We start from the raw sequence: 16792 nt of genomic DNA on the forward strand, positions 1-16792 counted from the left end.
TCATGATCCTTTCCCCAAAAATGACATAAGTAAACACGCTCATAAAGTGATATCAAATTTTAATTCATATATTTATTTACACAGTACTTACATTATCATCATCACCCATCGTTCGAACATACTTTCTCTTAAAAATACTAAGTTACAAGCATCATTCATCACCACTAGTGCTGCGACTCGACATCTTGCTGTAACTGTGGATACAGCGTGGCTATCCTGTTGCCCGCGGCCATGCGTCCTGCGAAGTCTGGGCGGCGGTTAGGCCGCGGCGCTCCGAGCAACGCTTCCAGAACATTCCTAGGAGCCCAGATCTCCCCGCCATTGCCGCTGGAGGCCCCGTTGCCGGAACCAACGGGAGACAACGGAGAATCAGTAGTAGCTCTGATGACCGTCGCCCGAGATTCACCTGTTGAATCATATGAGGAACATAATCAACAGACAATACTAACAGTTAGAGGCAAACTTCATTTATATTGCATAATCAATTAATTTTCAATCAACTTTTTAATAATTGGGATCTTAAATAGCCGAATGATTGCTCAATCAGTACTTTTGCTGAATAGTCAAGGTCTAGCCATGTCAGCATATGCCACGATCAGCACATGTCCTTAATACGATAGCAATTTTTGCAACAGTCGCAACTTCATGTTTAACAATCTTGTAGCTGGTGATTTAGAACACTACATCTACAGAAAGTAATCAGTTAAAAGTCCAACTTGTGGTTGTGCAACTTGTGACACAGGAAAAATCTCCTTAGAACACATGTTTGAATTTCTGAACAATAAATTTTTCTTAAAAAAAATTAGGATATAATCAAAAATAGCTTTTAGCATTTTAATTCTTTCAATGAGGGATTTTCCAGGCGATGTTCCCCTAATAATATAGAGATGGCGCTGTTCAGATTTAAAATGTTAAATACTTTTCTCCCTCATTACAAAAATATAACTTAAGCCATGCAACATGCATCGAAGGTTGCAGCTTTTGCAGAATGTTTAGATATACGACATCAATTTGAAATGAAGCAAAAACATTTACATTTATAGGTATGTATATAAACTTGATGAGTAATAAATCTACGAACAACGGATCAATGATAAATAATACGGTAAGAAGTAAAGTTCATAATATACGAGATAAGATGTGATTGACTTTTTGAAGATTATTTTAATTCTCGATGCAAAAACGAGGGGTGTTTAACAATTCTTACGATAACTACTAGCCGCGTTTATTTTTTGTAAGTAGCAGATTAATTATTTAGCGTCAGGAATACATATTAAAAGCAGTCATAATAAAAAAATAAGCGACAGGCAAAAAAAAACGCAAGCCATGCCATGCACAGTAAGCACAAGTTAATGCATGGTTAAACTTAAAATTAAGAAAAAATACAAACCATGCTTGAAACAGTCACATATTACAATATAAGCCGATAGTTAATGACACCACAATAAATTAAATTTAAAAATGTTCAAATTGTTCTCGAACATAACGTATATTGACCTCCCAAAAGGCACCAATAACATCTAACACTTCATTCATACAAATTACAAATATAAAATGCACACTCGAATTATCACCTATCCATTGGTCTACCAGAAACCTTGGGGAGGCGTGAGAACTTAGTTTATGTAGATGAATGTACCTTTGCTACCCCAATTGGGATAATAGTGAGCTTATGTTATGTTACTTGAATATTTTTTTAATAATATTTTAGACGTTTCAACTAAAAAGGCTCGCGAGAGGTCATGAAAGATTACTTCTATAAAACGTTTATAACGGTGATATAAGGAAATGTAGAATATTATTACATTTGAAACGTGCAAGTGGATAGATCGCACTATCATATTTGACATTTAATGAGACTTACGGTTTAATTTGTCAAAAAAGTTAATGTGACATGGTTTCAAAGTGTGTACAGATTAGTATTCGTGACCGTACCTATAAATCTAACTGAACAGTTAGATGCACATCATGCATTTTCTCGCGTAAAAAAGCAGCATAGATCACAGCCATATTTAAGATTCAATGTGATTGAAATCTTACCATCACTGCCGTGGTTGTGCGCGCGGCATTCAAGCAGCGTGCGCAGGAGTGCTCTGTGCGCAGGCGACGCTGAATGCGCTCGGATGAGGGCTTCAAGCTCGCTCCATACTTGACGCCATTGCTCTTCGCGTCGTCCGCTTGATTTACCCCTATAGAGATAGTAGAAATGGGTTTATATTAAAGTTCCCTTTTAGTCCGAGCAGGTAAGTTTTAAGCTGGTAGTCCAAGTCTGTAAGGTCATGGAATTCGAATCATAACCACTACTGGGTATACGCCTCGCCTCAGTCAACCGCAGGTTAGGTGGAAGGAGTACTACTGTAATACTCCACCTCTATGATGTATTGTTTTCATTCTGTCCGATGGTCTCTCTCTCACTTGGCTTAACGACTATTAATATCAACATAACATCATAGCAGCACATCTGCATCTCCGAAGGGGTAGGTAGAGGTGTATAATATAGTATATACACCGACTCTTCGCCAGCTATGTATATAACATGTCTCATTTAATAGGAGGTGAGCCTATTGCCATTAACCGGACATAAATCCTGGAAACCACATGCAATCAATTGAGTTGTTTCCTGGGTCTAATATAAATGATGAAGTTATGATTACTAAATAAAGTCAGATCTAAAGGAGACAAAATACTTTTTCTTTTTTCTATTTAACTTATTGATGAGTTTTAATAAAGAAAAATGTATTAATTAATAAGTGCTTCATTTTGTCACGGTTTTCTATGACGTCTCAGGTTACTTTTTCATACAAATTCCATAGTAATTTTGTGTTTTGACGTTTAGTAAAAAGTAACTGCTTTGACAAGTTGGAAAGTACCCTATTCTCTATGATCCAAACTCATAAGTCGAATTCAATAATAAAGAAAATAAATTCAGTGGTTTAGAACTCGAGGTACTCGAAGTTCATACTGAGTTGGTGGAGAGTAAAAGTCACGCGTTCTCTGAACCGGGTTTTCAAGGAATATCAGCGTCCTCACTGATTATGCCCCGGCGGCGTGGTCGACGATTTCCCTCAATCAGCGCTTATCGCTATTGAAATATTTTTCCTCTCAGACGACGCCCAGAGCCGAGGTTCGCGCCCAACTGGGCACCCTCAGGCCTGTTGTCTTAAACGTTGTACGGTCACGAGCATTAATATGTATACACTTAGGTACCATGTCACATTAACTTTTTTGACAAATTGAACTGTAAGTCTCACTAAATGTCAAATATGTTAGTGTGACAGAGTCCTAATGTGGGTACTTTATATTGCTCATGACTGTACCGGGTGAGAGCCTTCAGCCCTTCCCATTTGTCCAGCCAAGTAGTTAATGCCATCTGCGGCAAATCTACAATAAGTCACGTCAAAAAAAAAACTGATTATACGACTATTTTTAAAATAACAAACAGGCTATATACGTCCCATTCGCTGGGCACAGGCCTCAATCAACCGGAGGCGGTCTGGAGTATACTCCAGCGGGTTGATGGATGTGTTTAAGACTGTTTTATAGGGTTAAGTAAGTCAGTACTCACCGCAGGTTGGAGGGCAGTTGCGCGGAGGGGAACTCATGCCGCGTCTCCATGCCGAGCAACGCAACTAGGACGTTGCGGCACGCGTCCACTTCGTCGTCGGTCAACGACTCTTGCACCACGAGTCGCGTCAGTGGCTCCATTACCTGGAGATTATCATGGAAAATATTAAAAGCAGTGCATGAGGTAAAACAACTTAAAACTTAATAGGGCAAGACGGCTTTAAAGGTGTGTGTGTGTGTGTGTGTGTGGGTGTGTGCTTGCGTGTGTGCTTGCGTGTGTGCTTGCGTGCGTGCGTGCGTGCGTGCGAGCATGCGTGTGTGTGTGTTTTTTTAATGTGACATATTGTTTTCTTCAGATGGCATTCACTAGTTGGCCGAATCGAAACTCACCGATCCCAGGTTGAATATAAGCGTGGAAGATATAGTGAGTGGCCAGTAGGTCGTATGTCGCTGCAGTCGCGCACGCGCCCTAGCGTTCGCGCCGGCGCCTCGCAGCGGGTACAACTTGTTTTGTTGCATGAGAGCGCCGAACTCTTTGATCCTGGAAGTTATGGAATCTTTAGTTAGTAGAGTTTGATGACTTGCTTGTCATTTCGTATATCGCAACTCAAAACACAATATAATTATTCAACGAAATTGGTAAAATGGAGCTCTTATTCTGCGGCGACACGATCACTTTGTCACAGCTAGTTGTCACAGCAACGATTAACGTTACAGAGCTTTAGTAAGGTTTTAGATCGTTCTTTGTTTTGAAACCTTCGTGGATAGTACGTCTATTCGCCGTCGTTCGGATACTGAGTTACTATCGTGAATGAAACCTGACCCCTGGTAAGCAGCGTCAAAGGATTAATCTAGTTTCGGATGTCTTTGTGTTGTTAACCTGTAGTCAGTGACCCTGCCGCCCGCGCCTTCGGAGAGTGCGGGCGGGTCGTCATACGGGGTGCGGCCGCCGAGCGCGCCTATCCACAGTTCCCCTCCCTGAGCCGCCAACACGTGCGAAGCTGACCTGCCGCCGCCTTTCCTAGAAAGTGAAATACATACTCAATTGTACACGCGTCGAAGTCGAGAGGCTGTAAGTTTTTTGTTTCGGAACCCCTGCCCTACACTTTTTGTTTATACAATACAATACAAATACACTTTATTGCACCAAACTAAAAATAAATAATTACAAAAAGTCTCTTAATTAAGTACATGGCATGGTTTATGTGCGTAGGATAACTGTCGTAATAGTATCTTTCGCACTAGCGATTGCTATACGGCCTGTATATAGGTTATTTGTGTTTTATGTGTAGAATAAAGAATAGAGAACGGTATCACTCCGCCCCGCACCAATTCGAGAGGGCGCCGACTTCACCCCCTCTGGGGTTTAAATATCCGTTACCCGGCAAGGAGTAAGGGGGACGGCTTGAACTGTCTGTCTCGCTCACACTTCTGCGTTATGTCATAGGGTAAGAATGAGACATTTGTATGGAGAGTCTGGGGAGTGGCAGTAGGCTGTAATGTATCTTTCTATCCTGCTGTCATATGCACCTATAGTGAAATTAATTATTTTATTTCAGACCTAAATCCACATTTGTTAGTAACAATGTGAACTTAAACTATGTTAGAATCCTACACACATTACATATCCATTTGGAACTGCGAAGTCGAAGAAGATATCTAAAACAGCATCCTCGTCATGAGATACATGCATCTTCACCCAAAAACCTAGAAAAGTATCGTAAATATGAGGTATTGAGCCAATTCGATTAATTACCTAGGGACTTCAAGAGTGACGGAGCGTCCGTTGAGCAGGAAGTTGACGAGACAGGCGGAGGGCCGCGAGGCCACGTCGGCCGGCGTCACGCGCCACAGCGGCCCGTTGCAACCGCCGGCGCCGCCCTCCGCGCCGCGCGGCGTCCACCAGCGGAGTACCACCTCCATGCAACAAAGCACTCATACATACTACCACGTGCTTCGTGCGCGCGTGTGTACGTACTGGTTGCCTATTGATGATATAGATGGTTTTCAAGGTCAACAAACGATAGTTGGGCTCCTTTAAGTAGTAATTTGGCGACGGAAAATTCCACTTGATATCAACTCAGAATCATGGTCTGAATAATCCCTCGAAGTTTTCGTTATGATGTCACTAACACCCTGTATAAATAAAAGCTGAATATAAACGTATCGTTACTCACAGATTCCAACGCCTCGGCGGCCGTCTGCGTGGCTCGCAGTCCCGCGTGGGCTTCTATCGAGTGTATGATCTCAACGTCGTAGTTGGCACTCGAACTCGCGTTTTGTTCTTCCTGATAATATCAATAACAATACTGTTACAGGAGTTCGTGCTGTTTGACGTGAAACTAAAAACAGAATAATCACACCCAAACCGTATTTGGATTATCAACATTGAGGGTAGTAGCTAGGTCAAAGATAAATTATGAAATTCTGATTACTAAATAAACACAGATCTAAAGGTGACAAAAACATTTTATTCTTTCTATTTAATTTATTTATGAATTTTAAACAAAAATATAATAAGTGCGACATTTTGTCACGTTTTTCTATGACATCACAGGTTGCTTTTTTATACAAATTCCATAGTAATTTCGTGTTTTGACGTTTAGTAAAAAATCACTAATTAGTTGGAAACTATCCTATTGACCGACTCATTTGTCTGTTGGTACTCGTTAGATGGCGTTTACTACTTTACGACTACCTTTTGTCCCCAGTGGTTGTTCATAATGGGACTATGGATAAATTGACACAATACTGGCTTATATCTGTGGTCTACCACAAATAGGATTTTCAAGTTTCATCTGATTCAGTAGACATAAAGTCGATCATTTCATTATTATTAATTTTCAATGCGTCCATAGCCGAAACCGATAACATAAATAAATCGCACATTTAATCTTACCTTCATAGGGATACCAGTTACAGTAGTAATGGCTAGCTTGTAGTGTGGCAACACCAGCCGTCCGAGCAAGCTGGCTAGCCCGCTCGCTCGGGACACGATCACTTCTACGCCCATGATACCTCCGCCCATCTGGACAAGCAACATAGGCATTTTAATATTCCTACTTCTTTTATGTCCTTGGCTTTGGGGTATTGTTTAATTTCAATGAACATTGGTGCTCATTCCTGCAAATACCATCTAATTTTATTTTAAGTTATATCTGTCACTTTCTTATCCGCCGAAAAAGAAAGGGTCGGGTAATCGACAAGCATAAAGTTTATGGAACACACTTCAATTTTAAGCACAAATCTAAAACAACCGTCTAAAAATTTTACATTGGCCAATAACCCGATAGAATTAAGTTGACAGCACACGTCAAACGGTTTGCATACCAGCGAGATACCTTTTTGATTCGCCCGGGTTATTCATTAATTTACTCATTCTTCCTAAAATTAAGAGCTGTCACTCATCCGTCCCTTTCCTTTTCGGTGGATAAGAAAATGACAGGTATAACAAAGTAAAATTAGGAAGTGTCTGCAGGAATCGGGGCCATTGGCCGAAATTGGTTGTCGGTTGTCTAAGCACTTACCTCCGTAAGTGGTTGGTTGGTTACACCAGTTTCAGCTTTTTCGGGCGTTACGTTTATTATTACTAAATGGCAGTAGTGTATCACTAATGACCTGTAATTAAAAAAAAAATACTGAACAACACAATTTTATAATAAGTGAGAAAAAGTCATAGTTTATTTCTAAAATAATTTTGAATGATACGAAGCTGTGGTCGCCGAGGTGGAAGAATACTTCACTCTTACTGTGAGGTTCTATCCTCCAGTGGAAGCAAACAGTGAGGACCACTGGGAATTGAGGGTAGGTTTGAACAACATGACGTTTTATGCCTATGTTGGCAAACTTGTTTTTGAATTCATGTTAGAATCGTAAATAATCACAATACATGCTCGGTGGTGAAGGAAAACATCGTGAGAAAACCCACATTCTCGATAAATGCGTTTTGGAGGTATGTGACCTAACTTGTTGTGTTAGTTGGCTGGCTTTTCTCTCGCGGGTTGGAAGTTTATTCTAGCTGTGGCGTCTGCAAAAAACAGACCTAAGACCAGAAGCTTGTGAAACACGGGATAACGCTAGGGAGATGCTGAATTTGAAAGCTGAAAGATTTTTTTTTTATTTTTAATGAGGCTTTGATCATGCCAGCCTGATAGGTGCTTTCGTGTACCTATCCCTTAGGCAAAGGATTGGTCAACCAGATAATATATATTTTTTTTCCGTTCTTTTTGTCTGCAATCAGTCGCAAGACTTTTATCAGATTTCATGCATTGTTATTGATTTGTTAGAAATAAAGCAACCAATGTCACTATTTTCCATTATTTTTAGTGCCCAAGAACATCTATTCTTTTGAGCCTCTTCACCCTGCTGCTGGTTTCCAACAGCATGGTTGCTAAGGGGTTTTGATGGTTGGTCAACCGTTCCATATGCCTTTTATTGTGCTTTTCAATTTCTTCTGCAATTGTTGGTACCAAAACCAGATAATATAAACTAAAAGCCTCACATGATACATGAAGCTGAAAGATAACATGAATTTTATACAGAACAGAAATAAATATTAACGTTATTCTACTTACTGTGGTGCTTCGCTGTCCCCTGTAGTGGTGGAGGGTTGAGACATTGAAGCCTTCTTATTCTGATTAACTAGAGTGTTGAGAGCTATTTCTGCCAGACTCCTGATTGAGTTATCATCCCTGGCACTGGTAATGCAGATTATTCGCCCTCTACACATTGAGAAATACAGTACTAAATAAAAAAAAACAGTTTAAAAACTAAAAACGTCTGACTACGGAAAAATTCCACTCTAAAAATTATGAAACATGAAAATATTTTTCCGAAATTCATTCTTACTAACAAACTTGGTTATTTTATATACCTAACAATTTTAAAGGTAGTTTTTAGTTAGTTATTAGAAATATTAGTGAAGAAACATGTAAAGATCTACAGATTACTTAATATTTTTTATGAATTAAAATGTCCTTACTTCGATTTACTAAAGCATTGGAGAAGCATGAAAAGGAAAATAAATCATTCATCAGCGAAACATTTTTTTAACATCTGAAGAAAGAAAGAAGATAGAAAATAATTTATTTTACATATAAATACAAAGTATAGAGGAGCGAAGATAAAAGATTGTCAGTATTGTTATCAACATCACTTCTCTTCGTGGCATCAATCACTTCTGTTTACTACGAAAGGTAAGGTAATAAATATATTAAGACAAATGGTGAAAGAACGGCTCTAAAACAAAATTAAATTTTGTCTGCCAGAATTAACACAATTGATTGTTTGTTTTTGTACTAGGTGTTGCTAGGTTTTGTTGTTGATAGTTGTTGTTGTGGGTGTTGTTGATTGTTGTTGTTGTGGGTGTTGTTGATTGTTGTAGTTGATGTTGTTGTTGTGGGTGTTGATTGTTGTAGTTGATGTTGTTGTGTTTAAAGTTAGTATTGATTGTTGTTTTAGTTGATGATTGATTGTTGAATGAAACCATGATATTACCGGTTCTGAAAGAGCCTTTCTGCAGGAGGTCTAGATGACTGGGAGGGAGAAGGCTCACATAGAGACTCTATAGCTGCAACTAAGCCTACAACATCACCTCCAGCGCCTCTTCTTACAGGACCCACTAGGCATAGCCCATTTAGAATCTGTTGAAAAGCAAATATTTATCTAACCATGCTTATATATGTTTTTTGTTTTTTGACTTTACAGATTGTCTCTTGTTGAATTATTTCACACATTTTCAATTCAAGAAGCATCAAAATTTCAAAAGCTAATTTTAAAGTAACACAAAAAATTGACTTTGACTAAATTTAAAAAGTTGTTAAATGACATTTAAAATCAAATAACAAAAAGACAACAAAATACAAATACTTACATGTGTTAAATTTTGTTGTGTTGTTGCCCATGTGTTTAGGATATGAGCACTGGAATCACTTATAACAAAGCGAACCTGTAATATTCAATAGATTATTAAGTTTTTTTTTATATGGAAGCAATGAAATAAGTGAAGGAATTAAGAAACCGCACTGTTCAAGCAGACATAGGAGTTTATAAATGCAAAGTGTTAATTTGAAAAAGTGAACTAGTTTCTGTTAAACGTAGAATAGAAATAGAATATAATAGAAATAGTTTATTATAAAAGGGCGCCCACAAAAAAAAGACAATAACATCATATCAAATTTCCACTAAACAATTACAAAAAAAGCAAGACTGATGTTTGTCGAAATGATGATGTGGTGGTGGACGTCCCGAGATAAAAAGGCCTCACTCAGCACGTGTCGCGGCGTGAACCACGACGCTGATATTATGTGGACCCTGTTGGGTGAGGCATGAACATTGTGTTCCATAAACATGTGTTAATGGTGTACATAAATTATATTATAATACCAAATTACTTTAATAGAATTAGTGTACATAAACAAATATTATCACGAAGATGTATATATAAATACTTAAGTATACATACATACAGGTCGCATAAACAGTAAATTATGATCAAGCAAGAGTTTAAATTGCTAGGTTAGTGTAATGAATACAAAGGGACCTTACCAGTTTTCCTTCAGGAAATAAATCCCACACAATGCGACAGTACTCTACTGCCGCTTCCACGCTGCAGGTCCATAAGGATTTGCATATAGGGGGTAAGGGTACATATCCAGGACCCCGGCTTTTGGATACATCGAAGTCGATAGGATTGTCCGACGAGATACCGAAGTATGGAGTATGGTCAAGAACAAATATAGTCTTATGATTTATGGGGAACATAGTTCACAAGTTTTACTAACTAGTTCAGATAGCATGTATGCACTTTATTTTGGTAAATTCTCAAAACAAATCGGTACGGTAACAAAAATAAAACTTTCTTTTTTTTGAGTTGTCAAAATAAGGTGTTTAAAGATGTTTATATCGTTATGATAACAGATGCAGTTGGTTTAAAAAACAGATTTCGTTTTCCAATTTTATTGATAAAATAACAAGACATATTATAACTATAAAAACTGATATTAACATGGGTTAATGATACTGGAATATATTTTCAAGCAATAGGAAATTTACTTCTCACATACCGTTCCTTATAAAATACCCTAGTATACGCCATTGTTACCATTTTGTTATGTACCGGCTTTTTGGCGGGAAACGGGAACGGGACAGTTGCTTTCTTCATTGAATGATCTAAATAATTAATACGAAGTGGTGTTTTGTGGTTAATGATCGCATTAAGTTAGTCGGAAGACATTCGCGAGTGTTATTATATTGGAGTATTCAATAAACAAAGTGTATCTGCCTATTTTCGCTTCGTGTCAGGAAGCCGCTTCATAACTCAAAAGTTTATGCGGACTTTTGAGTTAATTCGTTTGGGGTTCGGAGTAGGAGTCTACTCCGAGGGTGGGGGCTTAGGTTTCATCATCATCACCTTTCATCATTTCATTAATCATCAAGAAAAAAATACGTCAGACATGGCTGTATGGGCATAGTTCCCTTTGCCTTACCCTTCGGGGAAAACCAAAACAAAAAAAAAAAAATTGTTATGTACCTGGCTTTTCGGCGGGAAACGGGAAAGGGACAGTTGCTTTCTTCATTGAGTAATCTAAATAATTAATACGAAGTGGTGTTTTGTGGTTAATGATCGCATTAAGTTAGTCGGAAGACATTCGCGAGTGTTATTATATTGGAGTATTCAATAAACAAAGTGTATCTGCCTATTTTCGCTTCGTGCCGGGAAGCCGCTTCATAACTCAAAAGTTTATGCGGACTTTTGAGTTAATTCGTTTGGGGTTCGGAGTAGGAGTCTACTCCGAGGGTGGGGGCTTAGGTTTCATCATCATCACCTTTCATCATTTCATTAATCATCAAGAAAAAAAATACGTCAGACATGGCTGTATGGGCATAGTTCCCTTTGCCTTACCCTTCGGGGAAAACTAAAACAAAAAAAAAAAATTGTTATGTACCTGTCTACGTTATGTACCAAACTCAGAACAATAACTAAAGCATAGAAGGAAGGCTAAAATAAGAATTCAGAAACTATAAACCGGCTCTCTTCTAGCTTACGACACAAACTATGAGTGAGAAAAGGACAAATGATTCGCTCTTTGCTTCATTTTTTCCGAGGTTGTCACAACATGAAATGTCATTTGGACCTATTGGACTCATTTTAACTCGGCCAAATACATAGTAACATACATAAGAAGATTTTACTTATATTTACCGAACTATTTGACACGGTCGCGTCAACTGTGTTTACGAGTGTCTTGTGTTCAGATTGTTTTAAGTGATAATTTAACAATATTTTTCCAAATAAATGGAAAGAAACTTTTATTTATATCAAATAATTGAGTGTCTCGACTGTGTGACATTATGTCTTGTGTGGTATGGGGCTGCAGCTCACATTCAGGAAGAAAAGAAAATAGCCAACAACTTCTGTCGTTTCATCGGTAAGTTTTTTGTAATTTTCTAGTGAAATGTGAACTGCTGAACAATTTTAGGAAAGTAATATGTTTTGCTGAATAGATTTGTATCATAAAATATTTGAGATATCCATTATATTATACGTTTCATCGATGAATACGGAATTGATTTGAGGTTATGTTGATTGTCCATAGTGATGTACTAAAATTATCGATACTTTTAATTTTTAGATTTCCTGTAGACGATAACAAAGAGAAAGAATGGATAATTCGCATTAATAGACGAAATTGGATTCCAAATAAGTACAGCCGTATTTGCTCGAAACATTTTACTGCGGATTCATTTATGTGTGTTCCTAATTCAAAGTGGAGGCGTCTTCGAGACGATGCTATTCCTACATTGAACATTATAGATCAGACAGATGAAATGGTGTTTAAATTTAAATTTCAGCCTAGCCTGCATCATCTCACTGCTGGATAGATAGATAAGATATTTGTATCATGTTATCACAACACGTTTATACTATCTATCATTCAACTACATATTATTATGTACTTAATAAACTTAGTATATACTAAGTCTGTAGTTGTTTTATGTCTAAACAATTATGAGTTGTACACGTTTTATATAAGTAAATTATTATTATCTTTGATTTCAGATATTAAATCCAAAAGTGTCGACTGGATTTACATGAAAAGGTATATCAAATAATTTTCTTTTTTTATATTTTTAACATGATATACATATATAGAGTGTATAATTCAACCAGCTGCACAATGCACTTAAATCAGATATATTTTACTTTTATTTTTATAGATTATTTTGTACATATACTATTTTAACATTATTATTAAACTTTATTTCAGTCAGTTCAAGAAGACGAGATGAAAAATTTAAAAGAAAAGCTGAACAAGTCCCGCCTCAAGATCAAACGACTTAATGAAAAAAAAAACAATGTGTCAGGGTGTCACAAAGACAGTTTCTAAGCAAATTGACACTGTTTAGAAATTAATAAATTTGTATTTATTGTAAATATAATGTACATAATTAATAACGTGTGAAATAAATACTTGCTAATGAAAATGAACAGATTTACGATCTAATTTATATTTCATTTTACCTCCTGTTCTTATTTACTCCTACTCCAACACTCCAGGTTGATACGAACTGCGCCCAATAAAGAATGTAATGAATGTTATAGATTTGTGTAAGCGACTTAGATAAATCTTGACTAAACCTTCCTTTACAAATACAAATATACTTTATTGCACACAACATACAATACTTACAAGTTTTACACGAAAGATACAGTACACCACCTACCTACCTTTTACTTTCCCTTTCTGTTCTCTTATGAATACTTGTATGCCGTATTTTTTTAAGTATAATGCTATATCTAGTAGGTACGAGTATGGTAATCCTAGTATTGAAACAGCTTGTAGCCCTAGTAAAGACTGCCATTTTATGTTTACAAAGTGGCACGTTTTTTCTGTAGGTATTTCCAGTCCATACTCTTTTCTATGTCTATGGCGTGACCCCATCGGGCCTCTTACCGTCTGTGCGGCTTAGACCCGGCGGCGGCGGTTCCAATTTGCACGGCACGTCGATCGACACCAGTGCACGGCGGATGACATCATAAATAAATTCGAATATTACAAAATACTTACCGATGAAACGATAACAGTTGGCTATTTTCTTTCCTTCCTGAATGTGAGCTGCAGCTCCAAACTAATATAAACCAGACAATATAATCCAAAAATGGTTAGATACTTACCTATCAGAGACAGAGTCTCCTTTCATCAAGAAGAAGATAATTGCATCCTACAAAAAGAAATCTTGTAAAAAAAATTTATCGACATTAATTGTAAGTAAATTTAATTTTATCGACATATTACTAAAGTGAAACCCAACACTAGGCAATGAAAAACTTGTGACAACCTACGAAATTACGAAACAATTTTTGTATATGCGTCTTTGTCTAACATTACGCCGGTTCCGTAAGATAAAGTAGAGCAGAATTATAGAGTTCTGTTGCTATTTTAGCCTTCCTTCTATGCTTTAGTTATTGTTCTGAGGTACCAAAGACCTTGTATAGAATAGACGGATAATATTTTAGAGTGACGATCAAACTATCACAGCTCTCTTTCTTCCCTATGGCAACAATCTCTGTGGAAAAAAGAAACAAACATAGACAAACACCGCTGTCTAGAACGTCAGTGTTTACCGTTTTGAGATGTTGTGGTAGTCAGCTGGATACCAAACCTGCCGTTAGTTTTTTGGTGTTTTGGGACATTATTTTAACTTTTTATAAAAACAATCTGTGAAATAGTTATTCATTATGAACCATGGCTTGCGTAGCTATTGGTTGTGAGAGTAGAATGGGTGTTATAATGGAGAACGATCAAACAATGTCTCACCATGGGTAAGTTATCGACCACATAATACATGTTTGTGTGCAAGAAATACATTACCTGGTCTGGTTTTTGTAAAGTTTATTGAGCCCTAAACACGATGCAGACGCATATTTTCAGCAAAGCCGTCACATTTGTACAAATAATTGATTTCACATTTTACGTTAATCAGCTTTGACAGATCATGTACCCAAAGTATTACAAGTAGTGTTGTCCTTTGATATCGATAACATAATATTATGTTTGAATGTAACATCTACATGTTGCGTTATTCTATTCACGTTTAATTTATTTTTCGACCTGTTTCCGATTTGGATGAAGATTACATAAAGATATTGTATTTTCCAGATTTCCTAAATATCCTAATTTACGAAACAAGAAATTAAGAAACAATTAGATTCAGACCATGAAACGAGATAATTCTCTCTTCTGAAGGACGCCTTCTCCTTATTTAAGCCTGTGCTAATTACATTTCGATGTATCTTGCTTTCTATCGAGCAGGATACCAAACAAAAATATTACATAGAGATGCAGTACCAACAATATTCACTCACATATCTCACATAAGGTGAGTTTAAGTTTAGTTATAAGTTTATAGATAAATTTGCAGCTATTTCGTTTTTGTATTCTACATTAGCATGGAAAAAATATTTCAATACAATACAAATATTCTCTATTACACAAAATAATTAGTATGAATAACTATTTTGGTAATTACCTGTGATTATTCCTTCTATAAATAATTAGTATGAATAACTATTTTTGTAATTACCTGTGATTATTCCTTCTATGTGCAATGTGTAAACATGCAATGCTTGTGTATTTGTGTGCTCCACGTTAATATGTGCCATTCTTGCAGGTAAAGTTATAACGACCAGAGCCGACACTATACACTTCTAAAGAAAGTGAACAAGAGGAAATATTTTTTTTTATCACCAAAAGTCGGAATTGTTCAGTGCTTCGTAGTCATTGTATTCTAACTATATTGAATAAAAATCTTATAAAGAAGTATTTGCTTTTATTCTTTAATCGCATTGAGATAATCCCCGAAATATACTAGAAGGTCGTCTACTTCTTGTATCGAGAGCCGATTCGATTTCCGGTCAAGTCAATGAAAAACGTGTATTTAATTTTTATAAAAGGGTAGGTATGTGATTTATAGCAACCAAAGGGTGGCCGCAATGTCGTATTAAAATGATACTATAGTATATGTGGACTAGATGGACCGTCCTCGACCTCCTCGGCCATAACACCTTGCGAAATGACATAGATTCAAAAATGATAAATTGACCTTTAACAAGTTTGTCCATGATAATTACGTTGAATAAGTGGTTCTGAATCTGTCACCGCAACGTACGGTTCTTCTTAGGTATCTTTCTATCAGGGTACAAATAATAATTTACTTGTGGTTCTACCCACCCAGGTATGGATACTAGGTCGTTATTTCTGTATTTAATTAATCATTCAATTTGTAATGTATATTTTTTTAGATCTTGGACTAACATGAAATATTTAGCCAATAATAATGTCGATAAAGACATGGAACGGCACTAGTGGTTCTGATACAAAAACATATACTATAGGTACGTTTCTATAACAAACCCGCTACACGAGTACAAAAGACGTTACGACGATAGTATATTTATCTCTTTTTAACTTATGACGGCTCACATGAGTGCGAAAGACAAAACCTATGTTTTTCTTTCGTCTTAAATATGCTCCGTCTATTCTATACAAGGTCTTTGTTATGTACCTAAAAAAACAAAAAAATATTGTTGTATAGTAGTTTTGGTTTAAAATAAATAAACGAGAAATAAACTACCAAAAGCCATTCTAAGATGTATTTCAGGATTTTTGTTAATGAGTTCAATGTTAGTTACAGCGACGACCCTCATACCAGATAAAGTGGCGTCGAAAAGTCCCTCATTACTTATATATTTGTAATAATATAAAAGCTACTATTGGGTAAGACCGCCGTTTTTTTAGCAACACCGATATTCATAGACAACTCATTGTTTTTATAGTGTTGCACGTCGTACAAAGCATAACGATATTCAAATAATCGATATATTTGCTACTTTCAAACGATGCGATTTTAGGGTTCCGTATCCATTAAAAAAATCTTGTAGACCCTGTAAAATACAGGGTGTTAGTGACATCGTAATGAATACTGAGGGGGATTCAGACCATGATTCTGAATTAACATTAAGTGGAATTTTCTTTATATTTTTTTTTGTTTTATTAAATTACTTTCAATTCTATACTTTTGCGATGGAAAAATCCACTTGATATTAACTCGGAATAATGAACTGAACTATCCCTCTCAGTATTCGTTACGATGTCACTAACACCCTGTATATACAGTTATAATATATTAAAAACTCGAAAGTAGATGGAACTATTACGTTTATATT

At 36.6% G+C, this 16792-nt stretch overlaps 1 protein-coding gene and 1 long non-coding RNA gene across 2 annotated transcripts; one reads left to right on the top strand and one right to left on the bottom strand.

The window, feature by feature from the left end:
• Nucleotides 1-42: 42 nt before the first annotated feature.
• Nucleotides 43-10616, bottom strand: LOC126368883 (protein asunder). Its single transcript, XM_050013089.1, has 13 exons — nt 10111-10616; nt 9437-9511; nt 9061-9206; nt 8139-8285; nt 7092-7182; nt 6464-6592; nt 5742-5852; nt 5321-5481; nt 4445-4585; nt 3955-4105; nt 3566-3708; nt 2041-2189; nt 43-406 (listed from the first exon to the last, which is right to left on the bottom strand). The coding sequence occupies exons 1-13, from the start codon at nt 10324-10326 to the stop codon at nt 165-167; spliced, it is 1902 nt and encodes a 633-aa protein (XP_049869046.1). The 5' UTR covers nt 10327-10616; the 3' UTR covers nt 43-164.
• A 1187-nt stretch (nt 10617-11803) lies between these two features.
• LOC126369022 (uncharacterized) lies at nt 11804-13069 on the top strand. Its single transcript, XR_007566648.1, has 3 exons — nt 11804-11993; nt 12626-12665; nt 12834-13069. It is a non-coding gene; the product is annotated as an uncharacterized LOC126369022 (long non-coding RNA).
• The last annotated feature ends 3723 nt before the right edge of the window (nt 13070-16792 follow it).

The sequence above is a fragment of the Pectinophora gossypiella genome, chromosome 8 (assembly GCF_024362695.1).
Source record: "Pectinophora gossypiella chromosome 8, ilPecGoss1.1, whole genome shotgun sequence".
Taxonomy (NCBI): domain Eukaryota; kingdom Metazoa; phylum Arthropoda; class Insecta; order Lepidoptera; family Gelechiidae; genus Pectinophora; species Pectinophora gossypiella.